Source organism: Nelumbo lutea, chromosome 2, assembly GCF_056320005.1.
Source record: "Nelumbo lutea isolate HS-2025 chromosome 2, American lotus-T2T, whole genome shotgun sequence".
In the NCBI taxonomy this organism is placed as follows: domain Eukaryota; kingdom Viridiplantae; phylum Streptophyta; class Magnoliopsida; order Proteales; family Nelumbonaceae; genus Nelumbo; species Nelumbo lutea.
The window spans coordinates 71,438,296-71,455,928 of record NC_142685.1 but is presented as its reverse complement, the minus strand read 5'-3'; the positions used below and the strand labels follow the sequence as shown (position 1 = coordinate 71,455,928).

The following is a 17,633-nucleotide window of genomic DNA, read 5'->3' as shown; positions in this document are numbered from 1 at the left end:
TGTTGTTTTTTCTAATGCCTCCATTTCCACTCTCATGGCTTTTCTCCACTCCTTATTAGAAAGTGCCTCAGCTAGAGTATTAGGAATTGGAATGGTGTTAAGGCTGGCTAGAAAACTTTTATGGGATTTAGAGAATCTTTGGAATGATACATATTTGGCTAAAGGGTACAATGGGCGTTTAGTACATTCTCTAGTTCCTTTTCTCAATGCAATAGGTAGGTCATACTCATACTCAGACTGTGAAGGTGTAGGTTCAGGATCTAAGCATTTCTCAATTCTAGGATTAGGAGTTGAATCTTGGACTTGCACGGATTGAGGATCTGGATTTTTCCTCCTAGAGTAAACCTGCATATATCTCACATTATCATGCACATCATTCGTGGGGTTAACAGTGTCCGAATTTGGTTCAATGGTTGGGTTGTTTGACTCTTGTTGAGACTCGGGAATGTGGGGCTCAGAGGAATGTGACTTAAAGGGATGTGATTCTTGACGATGTGAGGAGGGTAATACATCTAGGGAGAGTAGATCCGAGGCCTTATCTTCCATTAATGAGGGCTGCCCTTGAAGATAAGGTTGAGTGAAAAAAGATTTTCCTTCCTCAAATGTGACATCGATGGAGGTGTAGACATTTCTGGTGGCTGGATGATAACATTATAACCTTTCTGAGTTGGGGAGTATCCCAAGAAGACACACCTGACTACTCGTGGGTCTAATTTTCCCTTATTATGGACATGAACAAAGGCAGTGCAGCAAAAAATTCTTGGTGTGAGATTATTTGAGGCTCGAATATCAAGGTAAAATTGAGAAAGGACTTGTATTGGGCTTCAGTTGTCAAGAACTTTAAATGGTAGCCTATTTATGGTGTAGGCAGCAGTAAGGACAGCTTCCCCCCAATATTGTTTTGGCACCTGATTTTGAAAGAGAAAGGCTTGAGTGGTTTGCAAAAGATGGCCATTTTTTCTCTTAGCTACCCTATTCTGTTGGGGAGTGTTAACATAGGAGGGTTCATGCACAATGCCTTCTTTCTGAAAAAATGGGGACAAATTCTGATTAAATTAATCTGTAGCATTATCAGATCGAAACCTTTTAATTCTCACACCAAACTGAGTTTGGACCATGTTATGAAAGTTGGGAAGAATCGTACCCACATCAGATTTAGACTTAAGAAGAAAAATCCATGTGACCCTAGTGCAATCATCAATAAAGTTGACGAACCATCTGGAACCAGTAATGTTGGGAAATTGAGAAGGGCCCCATATATCCGAATGAATCAAATAAAAAGGAGTTGAAGATCCTTTATTGCTGATTGGGAAAGAAACCCTTTTGTGCGTAGCAAGTTCCAAATTAAATCTTTATTGGAGGTAGATAAGAATGATTCGTGTGTGACATGCATAACAGTGTGAGACGATTTGCTGGTTGCTTCAAGGTAGTAGAGTCCATTTCTTTCCTTAGCAAGTCCAATCTTCTTCCCCGAAACCTGGTCCTGAAATACATAGTAAGAAGGGAAGAACCCAACATTGTTGTTCACATCCTGGGTGAGTTTATGTATAGAGATAAGGCTAGTGGATAACTTAGGAGCATGAAGCACTTTTAAGTAATTGGGATGGAGTAATTTGAATATTCCCAATCCCTGCCACTGTGGTGAAAGAACCATCAACAACTAAAATTTTTCTATTACTATGACAGGGTGTATAGGTGAGAAAATGTAGTGAAGAGGGTGTCATGTGGTCAGTAGCTCTAGAATCTAGAATCCATGGAAAAACACTAGCCGAGGCATGTAATCCTAGAGATAAAGTCTCACCTGAGAGAGCAAGAGAGGTAGAACCACTTCCTGGTTTCAAGGATTTCAGGAAGCACCTTAGCCTTTCAATTTCTTCATCATTAAATGGTCCCTGACTTGAGTGTTCTTGCTGCGGGGTTGTGGAGACATTATGGGCCTGTTGAACTCCTTTTGAAACTCCTCGGTTTCCCCATTCCTTGCTGGATGTGGGAGGTTTCCCATGAAGTTTCCAACACCGATCTTTCGTGTGTCTGGGCTTCTTGCAATAGGTGCACCAGAGGTTATCGTTAGAGTCATGAGTGGTTGTGTCACGAGCCAAGTTGTGATTGTTCTCACCCTTTGAACCACTGTAACTTCCTCCCCTTGCCACAATGGCTGAGCCTTTGGGATCTTTAGGCTCAAGCATGATTCCACGTCGGCTTTCCTCAGCTCTGACAAGGGCTATGACTTCATTCAATGGAGGCACTTCTTCTTTGCCAAGAATTTGTATTCGGACCTGATCAAATCCAGCATTCAGTTTGACCAAAAAATCATACACCCTATCTCTTTGAATAAAATTCTTCAAGATCACAACATCATCTGCACACTTTGTCTCAAGAACCCGATAATGATCAAGCTCATGCCATAAATTTTGCAACAGATTTGCATACTCTATAACACTCCTGCATCCTTGTTTGGCCGCCACAGTCTTCACTTTGACCTCATAGACACGAGCAACGTCATGGGCTTTGGAATAGGTTTGTCGGACAGCATCCCAAATAGCCTTTGCAGAGGGAAGAAACATACAAGTATCACTGATCTCGGGTGTCATTGAACTCCACAACCATGACATAATCATGGAGTCCTCTTCGTCCCAAGCATCAAAATTTGGCTCGCCCAACCTTGGTCCTGTTCCAAGGAGGTGACTAATTTTTCCTTTTCCCTTCAAATAGGTACACACTAGTTGTGACCACTTCAAGTAATTCTGGCCATTCAGTCTATATGTTGCCTGAATATTCTGCAAATCACCAGTGTGAGGATGAGAATTTGTTGCTCCTTCATTGGTTTGGACGGGAGCACTTGTTGCAGTCATGTTGGGCATTTTTAATGGAGGAAAAATATGGCTAGTTGGAAAGGAGAATAAAGGAACACTTCTGGTTACAGATCAACACTGAAGGCCAGAAGAGAAAAACACAAAACACTGGCAATGAAGGCCGAAAAAATCTCAAGGTTGACAAACCTAGAGCTTTGATACCATGTTTTGGAATTGTAGAATACTGATGTGTTTCATTCTATTGCCAATGGGCATATTTATACAGTAAGCTGCTGTACTAAATAGAAAGAAAGAAAAAAATAGAAAGAAGAAAAAATAGAAAGAAGAGAAAATAGAAAGTACAAAAATAGAAAGAAAGAAATAGAAAGAAAAAAACTTTCTAAATCAATCCTTCCACAATCCTTGGAATATATACAATTCTATTTTCAGGTCTGAACCAATAACCCCACATTTTCCAACACTTAGAAACCACCAAGTTGTGGTGGTGGCTTTGTATTCAGGACCATTTGGCTATGGAGACTTGGTTATGGCTGAAATAATAGCTCTATTACAAGGAATGAGACTAGCACTACAACTTCTTGTTAGGGACTTGGAAGTTGAAGGAGATTCACAACTTCAATTCAGCACCTTGGAACTATACATGCTTTTAGGGAAATTGATCTCCTATCAAAGAAAATTAATCCCAAGTTCAGCTGGGTCAGAAAAACTGCAAATAGGTTGGCAGATGTATTAGTTGACAGACCTCTTTTATTTGGGCAAAACTGTAATTTGATGTTACTTGGGTTGGTTGGAGTATTCCAACAATTGTACTAAGTTTCTTTATTTATTAATGAAAACCTTTTGCTGATAAAAAAAAAAAAAACAAAAAGAAAGAAGATTAAAGTACAACAGGGGAATACTCTATACAGCTCATTACAAAACCCCATTGCGATTTCCTAATATCTTCCCCACATCCAATATTTACAAGAAGGTCCAGAAAAGATACACTCTATTTGTTCCTTGCTTTGCAAGGTGGTCAGCCAAACTATTTACCAATCTTTGAACCCATCAAATTATCAACTGCATATCCTCTGTGAACTGCTTGAACTTTTTAATCTCATTTCTATATATTCATAAGACATTTTCCATCTTCAGCAGCTAACTTATGAAAAATTTTGAATCCCCTTCAATTACAAGTTTCTCTGCCCTTAGTTCCATAGTCTTCTGTACCCCACAAACTACAATAATTAGTTTTGCCCTTGTCGAGTCTCCTTCCCTTAGTGGTCTTGAGAACATGGGACAAATCTCTTCTTTTTCATTCCTTATGGCCAAGGTTCAATTGTTTAAAATTTTGATAATACACCCCGTATTGGGTGTTTCGGACTTTGACCATTTTCAAGGGATGCTTAAAACCGACCCCCTGATGCAATTTTGACAAAAAAAACTAAAAAAGCAAATTTATCAAGTAGTGGAACACCTGATACGCTTGTTCGTGCGTATCAGGTGTATTGATACTTTAAACCATGCTTATAACACCTCCCTATTTTTGATGGTCTCGGGTTACCACAGTTGTGTCCATCAAAGTTCAATTTTATGAACCCTCTTTTCATAGGTAGTTAATTCCTTTCTACCCTTTATGTCCTTAACGAGGATCCTGTGATCAATGGATTGGAGATAACCAGGCAAGAGAGATAGAGTAGGTAATAGTAGATTGTTCTAAAGAAATTTATAGCTCTCCCCTTCCAATCATAGCTTTTGTTTCTGGCCTAGACTAGCCATTCCTTACTTGAGCTGTCCCTTTCTTTGGAGAGACCTTTTGAGGAAGATGGAAGTAAAAAGTGTTGCCTTTGGAATGGATAAGGCATTGGGATCCAATAGTTTTTCTAGGGGTTCCTTTCATGAGTTCTGGGATATTATAAAGTTTGGTTTAATGGAGGCTTTGACGGAATTCCATTTCCAGGAGTATCATTAATCCTGGTGCAAATGCAACTTTTTTAGCATTAATCCCTTGAACTCAGATGATTCCCTTCTTAGAGATTTCAGGCCCATTCTAGTAGGTGGAATGTACAGGATCATTGCCAGGTTCTCTCCCTTATGCTTATGGTAGTGCTATATTTTCTTGTGTCCCAATTTTAGGGAGTGTTTATGTAGGATAAACAGATTACTGAACAAATCCTAATTGCTACTGACTGTATGCAAGAGGCTGGGGTGGAGGGAAGAAATGATGGCTTTGCAGATTGGATTGAGAAAAAGAATATGGCATGGTAGATTGGTCTTTTTGGATGTTCTGTTAGAAAAGACGGGGTTTGGAGCAATATGGAGGATTCTATCCCAGAGAAGAGAGGTCTAAGGCAGGGGGGTCCTTTTTACTCTCTTAGGTGATTTTTGGAGTTGGATAATCACTAGAGCTGATGATTGGGGATTGCTGAAAGGTTTGAGGGTAGGTAGGAAAGAGGTGGTGGTCACACAAATTTGTTATCAGTTAGTTCTCTTGCCAAAAAGCCTGAATAGTTGTGTGACTTTCTGCCCACGTTGTTGTATTTTTCAGGACTTGAAGATGAGGAAGATGATTAGAAGTGGTTGTGAAGTTAATGGGGGTATACCTTCTAGATTTGCCATCATGTTAAGCTGTGGTGTATGTCCCGTGTCTCGTGAAGATAGTCTTGATATGCCTTTGAATTAAAGAAGACTGTGCCATTATTGCACAGGCCATGTTTCTTTATGATCGTTGTGGTTAATTTTTCTTACTTTTTTTTTCAAGTCTGTTGATGCTGTGGTGTATCTCATAAATTGGTTACCATCTAAGTTCTTGCATCTCCAGTCTCCACACTAGGTACTTTTTCTTGATGATCCTTCTTTCCACCTTCTTTTGAAGGTCTTTGGTTGTTCATGTTTTCAGTTCTCGTCACGGTAAATTTGATCCCAAGTCTATTCATTGTGTTCTCCTAGCTACTTTACTACTCAAAAAGGATATCAGTGTTTTGATCCTTGTTCTGGAAGATGTTGTATCTATAGATGTGGCTTTTATTGAAGACATACCTTTTTCCCACTTGTGCCTCTCTTCAAGAGGAGAATTCTAGTGAAGAAAAGCCTCCCGTTTGTCTTCCTTATTCTATTCCTTTAGGTCAGTGTTCTTTTTCTCATCAGAGTTGCAAAATAATAATGCAAAGGTGAACATCTACCTGTAGAAAAGAAGGCCAAATAAGTGCCTTTCTCGTCAGATGTGCTTTCTGTGCAAAAACAGTGGTGAAACCATCTCCCACATCTTTTTATCCTGTTGTATTTTGTATTTGGGAGTGTCTTTGTTCTCTCTTTGGGTGCAGTTGGACTCCTCCTCAGGATGTGATGGGTCTCCTTGATCCAAACTTCTTGAGACAGCCGAAGAAAAGGGGAAGAATTATGTGGAAAGCAGTGAAAGCTGCCATGGTATGGACTGTGTGGGGAGAAAGGAATGGGAGGATCTTCAGTGAAAACAATAGAACAGAGATGGATATCTTTGATATGATGAAAATGAAAGTGGCACAGTGGGTGAAGAATATGGAGGTTTTCCAACGGCTCAAATCAGGGAAAGAGTAAACATGGAATGGAGACTCCCAACAACCAACTTTGTTTAACTCAACTTTGATGGGAGTTTTATTGGAAATCAGGTTGTGGCAAGAAAGGGATGGATTTTCTGAGACATAGAAGAAAAGGTGATGGCATTGTTTTCAGGACCATTAACACATGGTAGTGCATTGACAGCAGAACTATGTGGGCTACTCCATAGCCTTTAATTTGCTAAGCAATTTGGATTCCATAACTTGGAGGTTATTTCATGGACAAGATGTAGTTCCCAAACCCCATGGATCTATAGACATATTTTTTTGGAAATTCAAAGCATAACAAGGGAGCTGAGTGTTGTCTTTAAATGCCTCTTTACTTGTGCCTCCTTCAAGGTCCTTTGTGCTCCCGCTGCATAGCTTATTTTTCCAATTAAGGAGTTTTGAACTAGGCCTATTCCCCCTAAAATCACTTTCTTCTGCTGGGAAGTGTTTCTTGGGAAGATTAATACTTTGGACTGGTTGTAGAAGAAAAAACCTTTTTTGTGCCTGTCCCCTCTTGGTGTCTTCTTTGTAAAGAAAATGTTGAGGATTGTTTCCATTTACTAATTTCCTATACCTTTGCTACAGCTATTTGGGCTTGGATTTTTGCCTTGTTTGGATGTAGGTGGAACCAACCTGCGGATATGAGCCAACTCTTTGATCCATCAGCTTTTGTGTGGCCCAACAATAGAGGAAGAATTATGTGGAAATGTATTAGAGCTGTGATAATTTGGGAAGAAAGGAATGCAAGAATTTTCCCGAAAAGGAACGAAGTCTTTTATTCATCAAGGAGTGTATCTTAACAAGGGCAATTCACTGGCTGAAAACTTTGGATTCTTTCCAATTGTTCACCTTTGACGACCTTTGAAGGAACTGGTTAGCAGTGGCAAAGAGCTCCTCCAGGAAGGAAAAGGTCATTGTTTCTTGGACCTCACCACCTGATGGTTGGGTAAAGTTGAATTTTGATGGAAGCAGTCAAGGAAACCCTGGTCCCTCAGGCATAGGATGAGTCTTGAGAGATAAGGACAGCAACATCTTAGCGTTATACTCTGGTCCAGCGGGAGTAGGAGACTCAGTCAGGGCTGAATTATTGGTGGCTTTACAGGGGATTCAGATAGCAAATGAATTAGGAGTTGAGCATCTTCTCATTGAAGGAGATTCTAAGATTGTTGTGAGCTGGCTAACAGAGCCGTGATAAGTCATTTGGTGCTACTAGGACTTCCTAAAAAAGGCAAGCTGGTTAACAAATAATATATCTGTTAGCTCACATTGGGTGAGCAGATTAGCAAATGCTTTGGCTGATCATCTTGCTAAACAAGGGGTTTGAGGGAACATCTGTACTGGGCAACATTGTAATGTTTTTGTTGTAGCTTTTGCACTTTAATCTCACGGGAGGTTGCACCTCGTGCCTCTCCTTGGGGTGCTTGTAACATTTCTGATATATCATCTCTTTTCAATTATATAAAAAAAATGTTGTCTTTAAATGGGTAAACAAGGGACAGCTCACACCAAATGTTTTGGGAAAAATTATAAACGAAAAAGTTGCCTCTTAGGTGGAAAAAACCCCACCTAATTGTAATTCTTGATCTTGATATTAATGAAATCTCTTTACAATGAAGATCATTGGGTTCTGGCTTACTCCAGACTAATAATAACAGTAAAGAAGATGCTCCAGAAGGGTCTCAGTAGAAATAACTGGAATACTTAATCTGTTATTGAAATCCATGGCCTGAACTTATGACAAATACATTTTGAGCTCATTGCTGTACTGAATCTTTGGTTGCAATGATGGTCTGTACTTTTTTTGTGATTGTGGAAATAGGAAAAATTTAGTTGGCATTTTTTGGCAGTAGTCTAATGTGGATACAATAAAAGCAGAAAGAAGATAGATGGGGAAGGAAATATTTTTGGCTCTGTGTTTTTATTCAACTTTGTCTAATCCCATCTATTTATTCTTTATTGTTTTTTTTTTTATATTTTTGGGAATTCTTTTATCCTCTAGTGTTTGATTGAGTTTTTAAAATATGTTTTTGTTTGAATAGCATTTCTTTTAACTTATGGTAGCAAACTTGCAACAGGATAACAGGTTTCCTGGAAGAGGACGGACACTTGATTCTGGTAGAATTCAAGCAGCCTCTGACATAAATTCTGCTTCAACCCTACAAGCTAGGCTCTTAGATGACAGCACCTTAGATCATTCATCAGAAAGAGAAGAATCTGGTATAGGACAGAGGTCGGATGGGAGGTACTTGAATAATTCCTTTTAGTTGTTCTTTTAGACATGCTTGGTGACTTAATGCCCACTTAGACAATAATAAAATTTGGGAAGCATCCCACTGGTTCAAGCTGCTCTATTCAAGCCTAGCTGAGTCAATGACTGATCTGGAGGAAGTTGACGTAGTTGATTTGACGTAATCCTGTCTTACTTGGAACTGGGAAAACTATTAGCTATCCTTAGCAGAAATGGTATGTCTAGCACCAAAAAGATATATGAATGTTCTTAATATTACTGACAATGATTGAAGATGTAGAGGCATGATATGGGGTGCTAGGACCTTTAGATGCATAAACCTCAAATTTGAAGCTTATGACTTGTTGAGCAACATCATGGGTTATCAATATTTAGGAAAAAACATGAAACTAAAATAATTAGGATAAGAAATGCATTATACATGCATGTTTTTGTGTAGGGAAATCCTATAAATGAATGATAGAATGAACATAAAGTATCTAAATGCTTAATAATAATGAAAATTGCTTTATATAGTAAAATCATAGATATAATCAAGGTTCAAAATCTCAATATGATATGGAAGATGCATGGCACATTTTATCAGATTTTCAAGGGGGTCATGTGGCACTGGTGGAATATTGGAGTATTTGTGCAATTCCACTTGTAACTGTTCTTGTAAGTTGATAGTATTGATGAACATTGATGAGTATAGGTGGATATGGACTGATATTAATTCCGCATCTTTTCACACACACAAAAAAAGAACTAATTCCACATGAACCATGAACCGGAAAATCAAAATATAAAAATAGAAAAAGAATGAACTCTTTTTACAAAGAAAGTGAGCTGTTGATAGTTGTAATGACTACTTGCAGAATTAGAGGGAGGATAGAGAGAAGAGAAATAAAATGAGAGAAAGTAGGGGTAGCTCCAATTGGTGATAATGACAGAAAATAGATTAAGATGGTCTGGTAACATGCAGGGAAGACTGTCTACAACATCTGTAAGAAGCGATCTGTTACAGGTTGAGGGGGCTAAAAGAGCTAGGGCAGTTGATAAGGACATTGTTTGAAGATAGTAAGAAAGTGCTAGTACTTTAATATTGAATATGGCACTGAACAGGTAGAAAGGTACGATACTAGAAAAGCTTGTAACCAATCAACCAATATCATAAAAGTGGTAACCAAGCAGCTGGTATTCATCAAAACTCATGAGTGGGGGAGTTTATTGGTCAAAATTCTTCTAGTATTATACCTTTCTGGCATACAACCATCCCACATAATTACGGGCAAAAGGCCTTTCCAATCCAATGATCCTCCACTTCCTCTTTTTCCAACCAGGCCAATGTGTTATAAATAGGACCATATTTGACAGGATTGACCCCTTGCTCTCTAAGAGGTAGTCAGTCCATCAGAGCATGGAATGACTAGTCTGGGAAATCCAATCACCATGAAAAGTGAAAGAAAAATTCCATAAGGCTGAAGAGATTGGGCACACAATGAAAATTGATTGATTGACTCTCCATCTCTTTGCATGGTGAACATATCTATAAGGAGCTGTGAGGCCTCTATTTTTTCGAGTGCAATGAGGGTAAAGCATAAACATGTGACAGCAAAGCCCATCACATCAGCATTCACCTTATTGAGATGATCAGTAGTAAGAACTTTATAATAAAACCAAGCCACATGAAAGCCTTGACTCTGGGGGTGGAGGCAATAATGACCCAAATGTTAGATAGTGTATGCCCTTAGCTCCAATCAACATGATGTACATTATGACATTTATTGTAAATGAATTAAGTACATATTTGATTCATGTTATTGTGGTGTTTCTGTGTAATACCCTTAAATTGGACACATATGAGACTCGCGTTAGTTTAGAATCTTCATAGCCGTTGGGTAGATCTGGGGAGATTTATCCTGCCAAGGCTGACACTGATGTGCTGACAAGTTGGTTGGGGTGGCTTGTCTCAGCTGTTAGGGTGAGACCTGAGGTACATGCAGTGTGGGTTTTCTTGAAACCTTGAACCGGACCAAATTCCAGTATTGCCCTGGACCTTGTAGACAGATGGGCAAAACTGGAATGTTACACTTGACCCCTAGACTCGATTATGATACTGAATTAGGTGTTGGAATGTGCCAATCAGTGAGATCCTTAGAGGGGGTCAAAACCTGGATATGTTGGGATAGCCCGAGAATTCATCTGAGTAGGTGATCATAGTGACATGATCAACCCCTTTGTCGGACAAAGTGAATGATCGGGGAAATGCACTCTCTCTGATAGAAACCTAAACTGTCGGCAGTGGATTTCAAATGTGTTTGAAATTTGGTTTTGCAAAATATATTTATATAGAGATATACTTATATATTATGTTTTCACAAATCGTTTGCAAAAGGTTTTAATTCCCGAGATGCATGTGAGTAGAGAGTGCAACATTGTACCTTACAGCCGGGGAGAGATCCTCTCTTGTCAGGCAGTGTATGATCATTAAGGGATGAGATGTTAAGTGTAAGACCATTGGGAGATATACCTAATGGGCTAATCTTGCATCTACCCACAGTCTTTGGGCCTTCATAAGATGGTTGGACTCAAGGACCATTTATTGTAAATGCTGTGCCCATTGAGAACCCATGGTGATGGACTCAGGGGTTCACTATATTCAACAGTGAATTTGGCCATGCCTTGTAACAGGGGCTAGGCTGAACCCATGTGGCTGATGTGTAGATCAATGATAGGGTCCCACACCATACAAAGAGAGCCAAGCTAGCTAGCATTAAAAGGAAGTGAACATGAAAGCTTAATGGGCCTAAAGCCCATTTTGAACTAGGTTAATTGGATTAGTTAAATAGGGGCGAATTTGGGTATGGATCAGCAGATAAGGATAAGAGGATAACTCTTATCCACTTGAAGAGTCTAGATCCAAATAGAGATTTGAATAAGGGAACTCCTAATTTGAATAGGAAAAGCTGATCTTGAATTGCAGATAAGATAAGGGATTATCCCTATCACTTAAAGAGTTCAGATCCAAATAAAGATTTGGATCAAGAGACTCTTAATCAGATTAGGAGATAATCTCTTTAAGGCTATAAATAGAGAGCAAGGTGGATCTGAAAAAAAACACACATACACAACACAGAAGACAATTTAGTTTGATTGTTTCTGCCTTCGGTTCTTTTTCTCCTTGCTCTTGCCGCCCTACCTTGTTCGATCTCCATTTTCTTGGAACTGATCAAGATTAGATTTTGATATTGTTTCTTGTTAGAAGAAACAATTCTAAAGCTGTGCTCACTACCCCATTTGATTCTTGCTGAAGAATCAAAGGTTCTTGGTGAAAAACTACCTGCTGATCCTGCCTCATCCTAAATTGTGTCATCTGCAGTGGAAGGAGGATTTGGTACACTCTTTGGGCGTGAACACTTGGTTGGGAGGAGCAATTTTGCGTGGATTCCGTATCAGGTATAACTCTTCCTAATCTTGGTTTCAGATTTGGTCCAGTTTGGTTATAAGAACGAACCTTGAAAATGGAGTTTTTTAAATTGGGAATGTGATTCCCAGATGGGAGTAAAGAAATTTTTGAAATTTCTTCAACCTTCCTGCAGGGTTCGACCCTCCATATGATGGATCTCCCATCCCTTCACAAAATGCATCCAACCTCAACCACCTCCAAAGACACTCTAACCAAAATACATAAAACTAGGGTTTCAGCTTGAGAATGCTCATTTTAAGCATTTGTTAATAGGCCCACCTGATGCAATGTAAATTGAAATTGTAGCATTCATCAATCTCTCTAATCAAAAGGGATTGCCTAAAGTTGGGTTCCAATTGACCCTATCCCTCTTTGATGGCTCTTACTGATAACACATTTCACCTGGGAGAATCCCCTATAAAATCCACTACAATTAACAAGACCCTTAATCCAGAATTTAATCCCATCATATGGAAATAACTAGTTTCAATGCCAACCGCGATTGGATATCCCATATTTAGTTGCAATTTCCCTCCTCCAATAAGAGATTTATTTGTGATACCCATTTTTCCAAAACCATCCACTAGAAGTTCCAAGACAATGAACCTATTTCCATTTCGTTGGAGGTATCTGCTTGTTCCCAGTGATTTAATAGGCATGTCTAAGCGCACAGGCAGAGTGGCATTTCAAAGTATGTGCCTCACCTAAGCCCAAGCAACTAGGGGTGTTCACGGGTCGGGTTGGGTCGGTTTATTGGGGTTTTCCCAACCGACCCGACCTGGTCGGGTTACCTGAGGTGGAAACCGAAACCGACCCACTGATAGGCCAAACCGACCTAGTCGGTTCGAGTCGGGTTGGGTCGGTTTCGGTTTTGCTCCTGTACAAAAGGACACCTAATTGAATTCTAATTGTAATTGCCTAATGGGTTGCCTATTTGGTGTAAAAGATTATAGAAAGTTAGAAACTAGGATAGATTGTCTATTCTAATTGTAATTGCCTAATGGGCCTTCTAGTTCTAGTAGAAGACTAGTTATAGTTAAGTAGGAAGCTACTCAAACTAGGAACTACCAAACTAATAGAAGACTAGTTCGGTTCGGGTCGGGTTGGTTTCGATTTTCACACAAGAAAATCGAAACCGACCCGATGTATCGTCGGTTTATATATTTTCCCAATCCGAAACCGACCGTTACTGATGAAAACCCGGTCGACTCGGGTTGAGTCGGTCTGGGTTGGTCGGTTTGGTCGGGTTGGGCATTCTTATGAACAGCCCTACAAGCAACCCCTTGGAAAGGCATGCCTCTGGTTTGCCTTGTTTCTCACTGAAGGCATGCACCTTTTCTAAACGTGTTTTTTTTTTGTGGATTTATGTTTTTGTAATGGTTTATCAACTTTTAAATTACCTTTAATACTTTGATGGGCTTGTTCTTCGAAACTTGCTATTGATGGAGTTGGTTCGAGGGAGTTCACCCTCCTAAAATGGACAAGAGAAAAAGGAAGAGAAGTAGAGAGGAAGAAGAGAGATAAGAAGATGCTAATAGGTTTTTCTTCATATCCCTTATGAATGCTTATTACATATATTTATATTAGAGAAACAATGACCTCTAACAAACTAACAAACTCTGTTCACTCCTCCTAACGTGGACGGTGCCTGTAAGCGAATCTCGGAGGTGGTGTTGCGCACATGATTCATGGAGTGCTCTGAGTTGGGCCTTGAGCGAACTGGGCCTAGGTCTCATTGTCTAGGCTTGCTTCTGCGCCCGTCTTAACATTCCCTTCCCCATCAAGAATGACGTTGTCCTCAAGGTTGATGGTGGGAAATTGCTTTTGGAGTTGGTTGTAATCTTCCCAAGTGGCATCCTTCTACAACAGCCCATACCATACAACTAGGACCTATTTATTGACTTTGCCACCACTTTTCACCCAACAGACATCCTTAATCAAATGTGGTTCAAACACCACTTCTCCTGCTTTTGTGAACGGAGGAAGGGTGGGGCTGGTGACATCGGAGGAAGATAGACAAGGCTTCAGAAGGCTAACATGGAAGATGGGATGCAACTGGCACTCTATAGGAAGGTTGAGACAGTAGGTGACAACCCCAATTTGTTCAACCACTTGAAATGGGTTGAAGTAACAGGGATATGATTTTTGGGATGTTCTTCGGGCCAGAGACGTCTGTCTATATGGTTGGAGTTTCAAATAAACCTAATTTCCTACTGAGAATTCCAACTCCCAGCGCTTCTGATCATAAGCTATCTTCATACGTTGTTGGGCCTGTTGTAGATGGAACTTGAGGGTCTTGAGTATGCTACCTCTTGTCGTTAGTTGGGCTTCAACTTCAGCTACTGACGACATCCCCATTTTGTCCGGTCTGTCTCACTCTTGAGAGAGAGACTCATTGAAGTTCTTGAAACTAGAGGGGCCGAACCTCACGCGTAGAGCCTCGGTTAGATCTAACCAGGTGGTCTATGGGTGGGCCTTACGATACCATTGATACCACATGATGGCTTCACTGTCCATGTGAATGGCAGCAATGGGAACTCTCTGGTCTGCTAGGGTCTCATGAAATTCAAAGTAATGTTCGGCCTGGTATATCCAAGGAACAAGGTCATCACCTGAGTAGAGTGGAAAATCTATCTTGGCGGCCTTGACGGGGAAAACTCCTCGCTTGCTCCTGCTGCTGCTGTTGGATGCTTCGGCCTTTGAAGCTCTAGGTGCCGCCGACAATCGTTCGAACTGCCCGACCAATGCTAAGAGTGTCTCCTTGATGTCCTTCAACTCATTGGTGGTCTGTCGCACCTCCCCTTCAATCCGATCAATCTTTTCTTCTGCCACTGTAGATCTGGTGGTCGGCATCGAAGCTAAGCTCTGATACCAATTGATGGGCTTGTTCTTCGAAACTTGCTAATTGTTAATGGTTTATTATCTTTTAACTAAAAAAGCAAAGACCTTTCAAATATCTGAAGCCTTGGCATGCATATTTGAGCCAATAGGCTTTTTAAAACACTTAATTTCTTTAAAAATTCTAAGTATGCATTTTTTTTGAATATTTAAAATATTTTATGCCTTGCTTCAAAATGGCACTCGCCTCACCTTGCACCTTGCACCTTTGGTGCAAAAGGACTCTTGCACCTTGTGCTTCTAAAACACTTCTTGTTCCCTTGACACCACCCTGGAAGTTCCACTGCTATTCACCATTACATCTTGAGCAAAGGAGGTTAATACACCCAGATATGGTGCACTTTTAATAAGGGTAGTTCTAGTATTCTACCACCAAAGTTTATACATCTTCTCTTTGAACCAGTAAGTTTGTGGTTGGAAGATTCTTGTGCTGTCCAATCCTTGTTGATAGGGGTGTACTGGTGTATTATTGCAGCTCTAACATTTACCTCTTGGAATTGTTAGATGGCAATATTGCCCAATACTCAGGTCCTGCAGGCCACGGATATGCAATTGGAGCGGAGCTTCTAGCAGTTCTACAAGGACTAAAGCTGGCAAAGATAAATAACCATACTAATATCATTGTTGAAGGAGACTCAAAAGTAGTTTGGGATTGGATTAGAAATGAAGTGTCCTTGGCAGTTTAGACGCATCTTAAGAGAAACTAATGATCTCAAAAGAGACAGTAGCAGCTGTCCACTGGGTGTAAGGATCTGCAAATTGATTGGCAGATGGGTTAGAAAAACAAGGGATTGTAAGAGAAAATATGTTTTGGGAGACGGGACGATTGTTTGTTGTATTGTAATTTTGGGTAGGGGTGGTACTTCTATTGTTGTTCATTTTGGGTATTGGTCATCTCAATCTCTAGGATGACTGATTATCCATGAAAAAAGAACAAGAAAAAAAAACATATTACACCTGGAAGATTCCTGGGTTGTCCGAACTGTTTCAGTGAACAAGCTGACTAGCAAAGCTGCCTCTCCCTATCTTGTAGTTCTTAATATTTCTAACGAAATTCTGTTATTGATAAAAACAGTTTAATGAGATACAAACATACATATTTTTTAATTAGCTTGTATATTTCCAGTTGATTATATGGTCTTCTATTCATCAGTTGTTTTGGTGTTTGAGTGTTTTCAGGCGTTCAACTGTAGATGGTTCTGCAACAATTGTAAGTGGCCACATGCACCAGCAGGTTTCTTCATTTAGTATTAAACATATTCCACTTGGTTTCTGTTAAAATTTATTTGGTTTATGTGTTCGTTGAATGCAGGGTTTGGATGCATCTGATGAACAGATCCAAAAACTTGTTGCAATGGGTTTTGATAGGGTATGTTACAGCTTACAGCTTGTTTAGCTTTTCTCTGGCATGGTTGCAGAAGGAAATTTTCAGTTCATCCTATTTTGATTGTTTATTAATTTCAGAATGAAGAGATTAACATTATTCCACATTCAATGCAATATATTCTAGATAGAAAATATGCTTCATTATTTTGTAATGATTAATCTCATTTTAAATCCCCTTGGTTAAAATGAATGGATCTAAGGAGAGCAGAGGTAGAACTTTTTGTACATTCAGGAGCCGATTTTGAATGCTTTCCTTACAATTCTTTCCAAATATAGCATCTTGCCTTTTTTGCACATGAGTATGTGACTAAGATATTGATTCTGTGCAGACACAGGCAGAAGTTGCCCTTGCAGCTGCTGATGGAGATTCAAATGTTGCTGTGGAGATTCTCATGAGCCAACAGGCATGTATTTAGTTCTTTTATTGCTTCACTTGTTATCTTGCTTTTTCTAATTAGTATAATATGGTTTGCTCATTATTAGCAGGGCTAAATTGCAACTCAATCTTGGAGATTTTAAAGACAGACTGGCAGGCAAGGTTGCAGTTCTTTTCAGGTTTGTCTGCCTGTGTAATGCCTATTTGGGTGATGTGATCTATCCTTTATTGATGGGAACTGTATATGTTTGATCATGAGCTAACAAAATTAGTTGGAAAGCATTGAAGTAAGAAGAAAAGGTCACGAATTCCAGAAGTCCATCTATATGTTACATACCATCACTTGGCTTTTTCAGTGTTGTGGAATTGCCAACTGAACATGCAAAAATGCTTTGCCTCTTGAATACAAATTACACTTATTCTGGTGATCATGTACCAAATATTTTCTCAATGTTTGTGATGTGAAATCTGTAGTATTTCTAAATTTTAGGGGTGTTATTTGCGTGCCTGCCATTGAAGTGTATGCTGGTTGCAGTAGAAGATTAACAGCAAGAGAAATGGTGAATAGAAGAGGAAGAAGAAGAGAGGAAAGCAAGAAAGAAGAAAAAGGGAGAAAAAGAACAGAGCCAAGAAGCCCTTCTTATTAGTATTTATTAGTAAGGATACAAGACAAAAATCCCCTCCATTAGTGAGAAAACGTTAGATGCCCTTCTACATAATTTTAATGCTCCTTTCAAGCTAAGAATGGACATTGTGCATGATCATCTACAGTTTCTTTACCGGCATATTGGCCTGTATTGATATTTAGAACCTTGGTTGGGTCAAAGTTTGCAGAGAAGAATCAGCAGATTGAAGCTTCAGTCTTCCTAAGGTGCCACTTCCTCTAACATCACTCGGTTTG

The 17,633-nt window shown here is 39.6% G+C and overlaps 1 protein-coding gene across 2 annotated transcripts in view; it reads left to right on the top strand.

The window, feature by feature from the left end:
- The window catches only part of RBL15 (RHOMBOID-like protein 15), a 60,843-nt gene extending 43,671 nt beyond the window's left edge, over positions 1 to 17,172 (top strand). Inside the window, exons 9-13 of one of the 2 annotated variants that reach the window (XM_088970937.1) lie at positions 8,452 to 8,618; positions 16,150 to 16,180; positions 16,283 to 16,339; positions 16,686 to 16,760; positions 16,843 to 17,172. In XM_088970937.1, the coding sequence (XP_088827063.1) occupies positions 8,452 to 8,618; positions 16,150 to 16,180; positions 16,283 to 16,339; positions 16,686 to 16,760; positions 16,843 to 16,848 (336 nt within the window). In that variant the 3' untranslated portion in view covers positions 16,849 to 17,172. Of the gene's footprint in view, positions 1 to 8,451; positions 8,619 to 16,149; positions 16,181 to 16,282; positions 16,340 to 16,685; positions 16,773 to 16,842 lie in introns of those variants that run through there. The other variant, XM_088970936.1, reaches the window with a different exon arrangement.
- Positions 17,173 to 17,633: the final 461 nt, after the last annotated feature.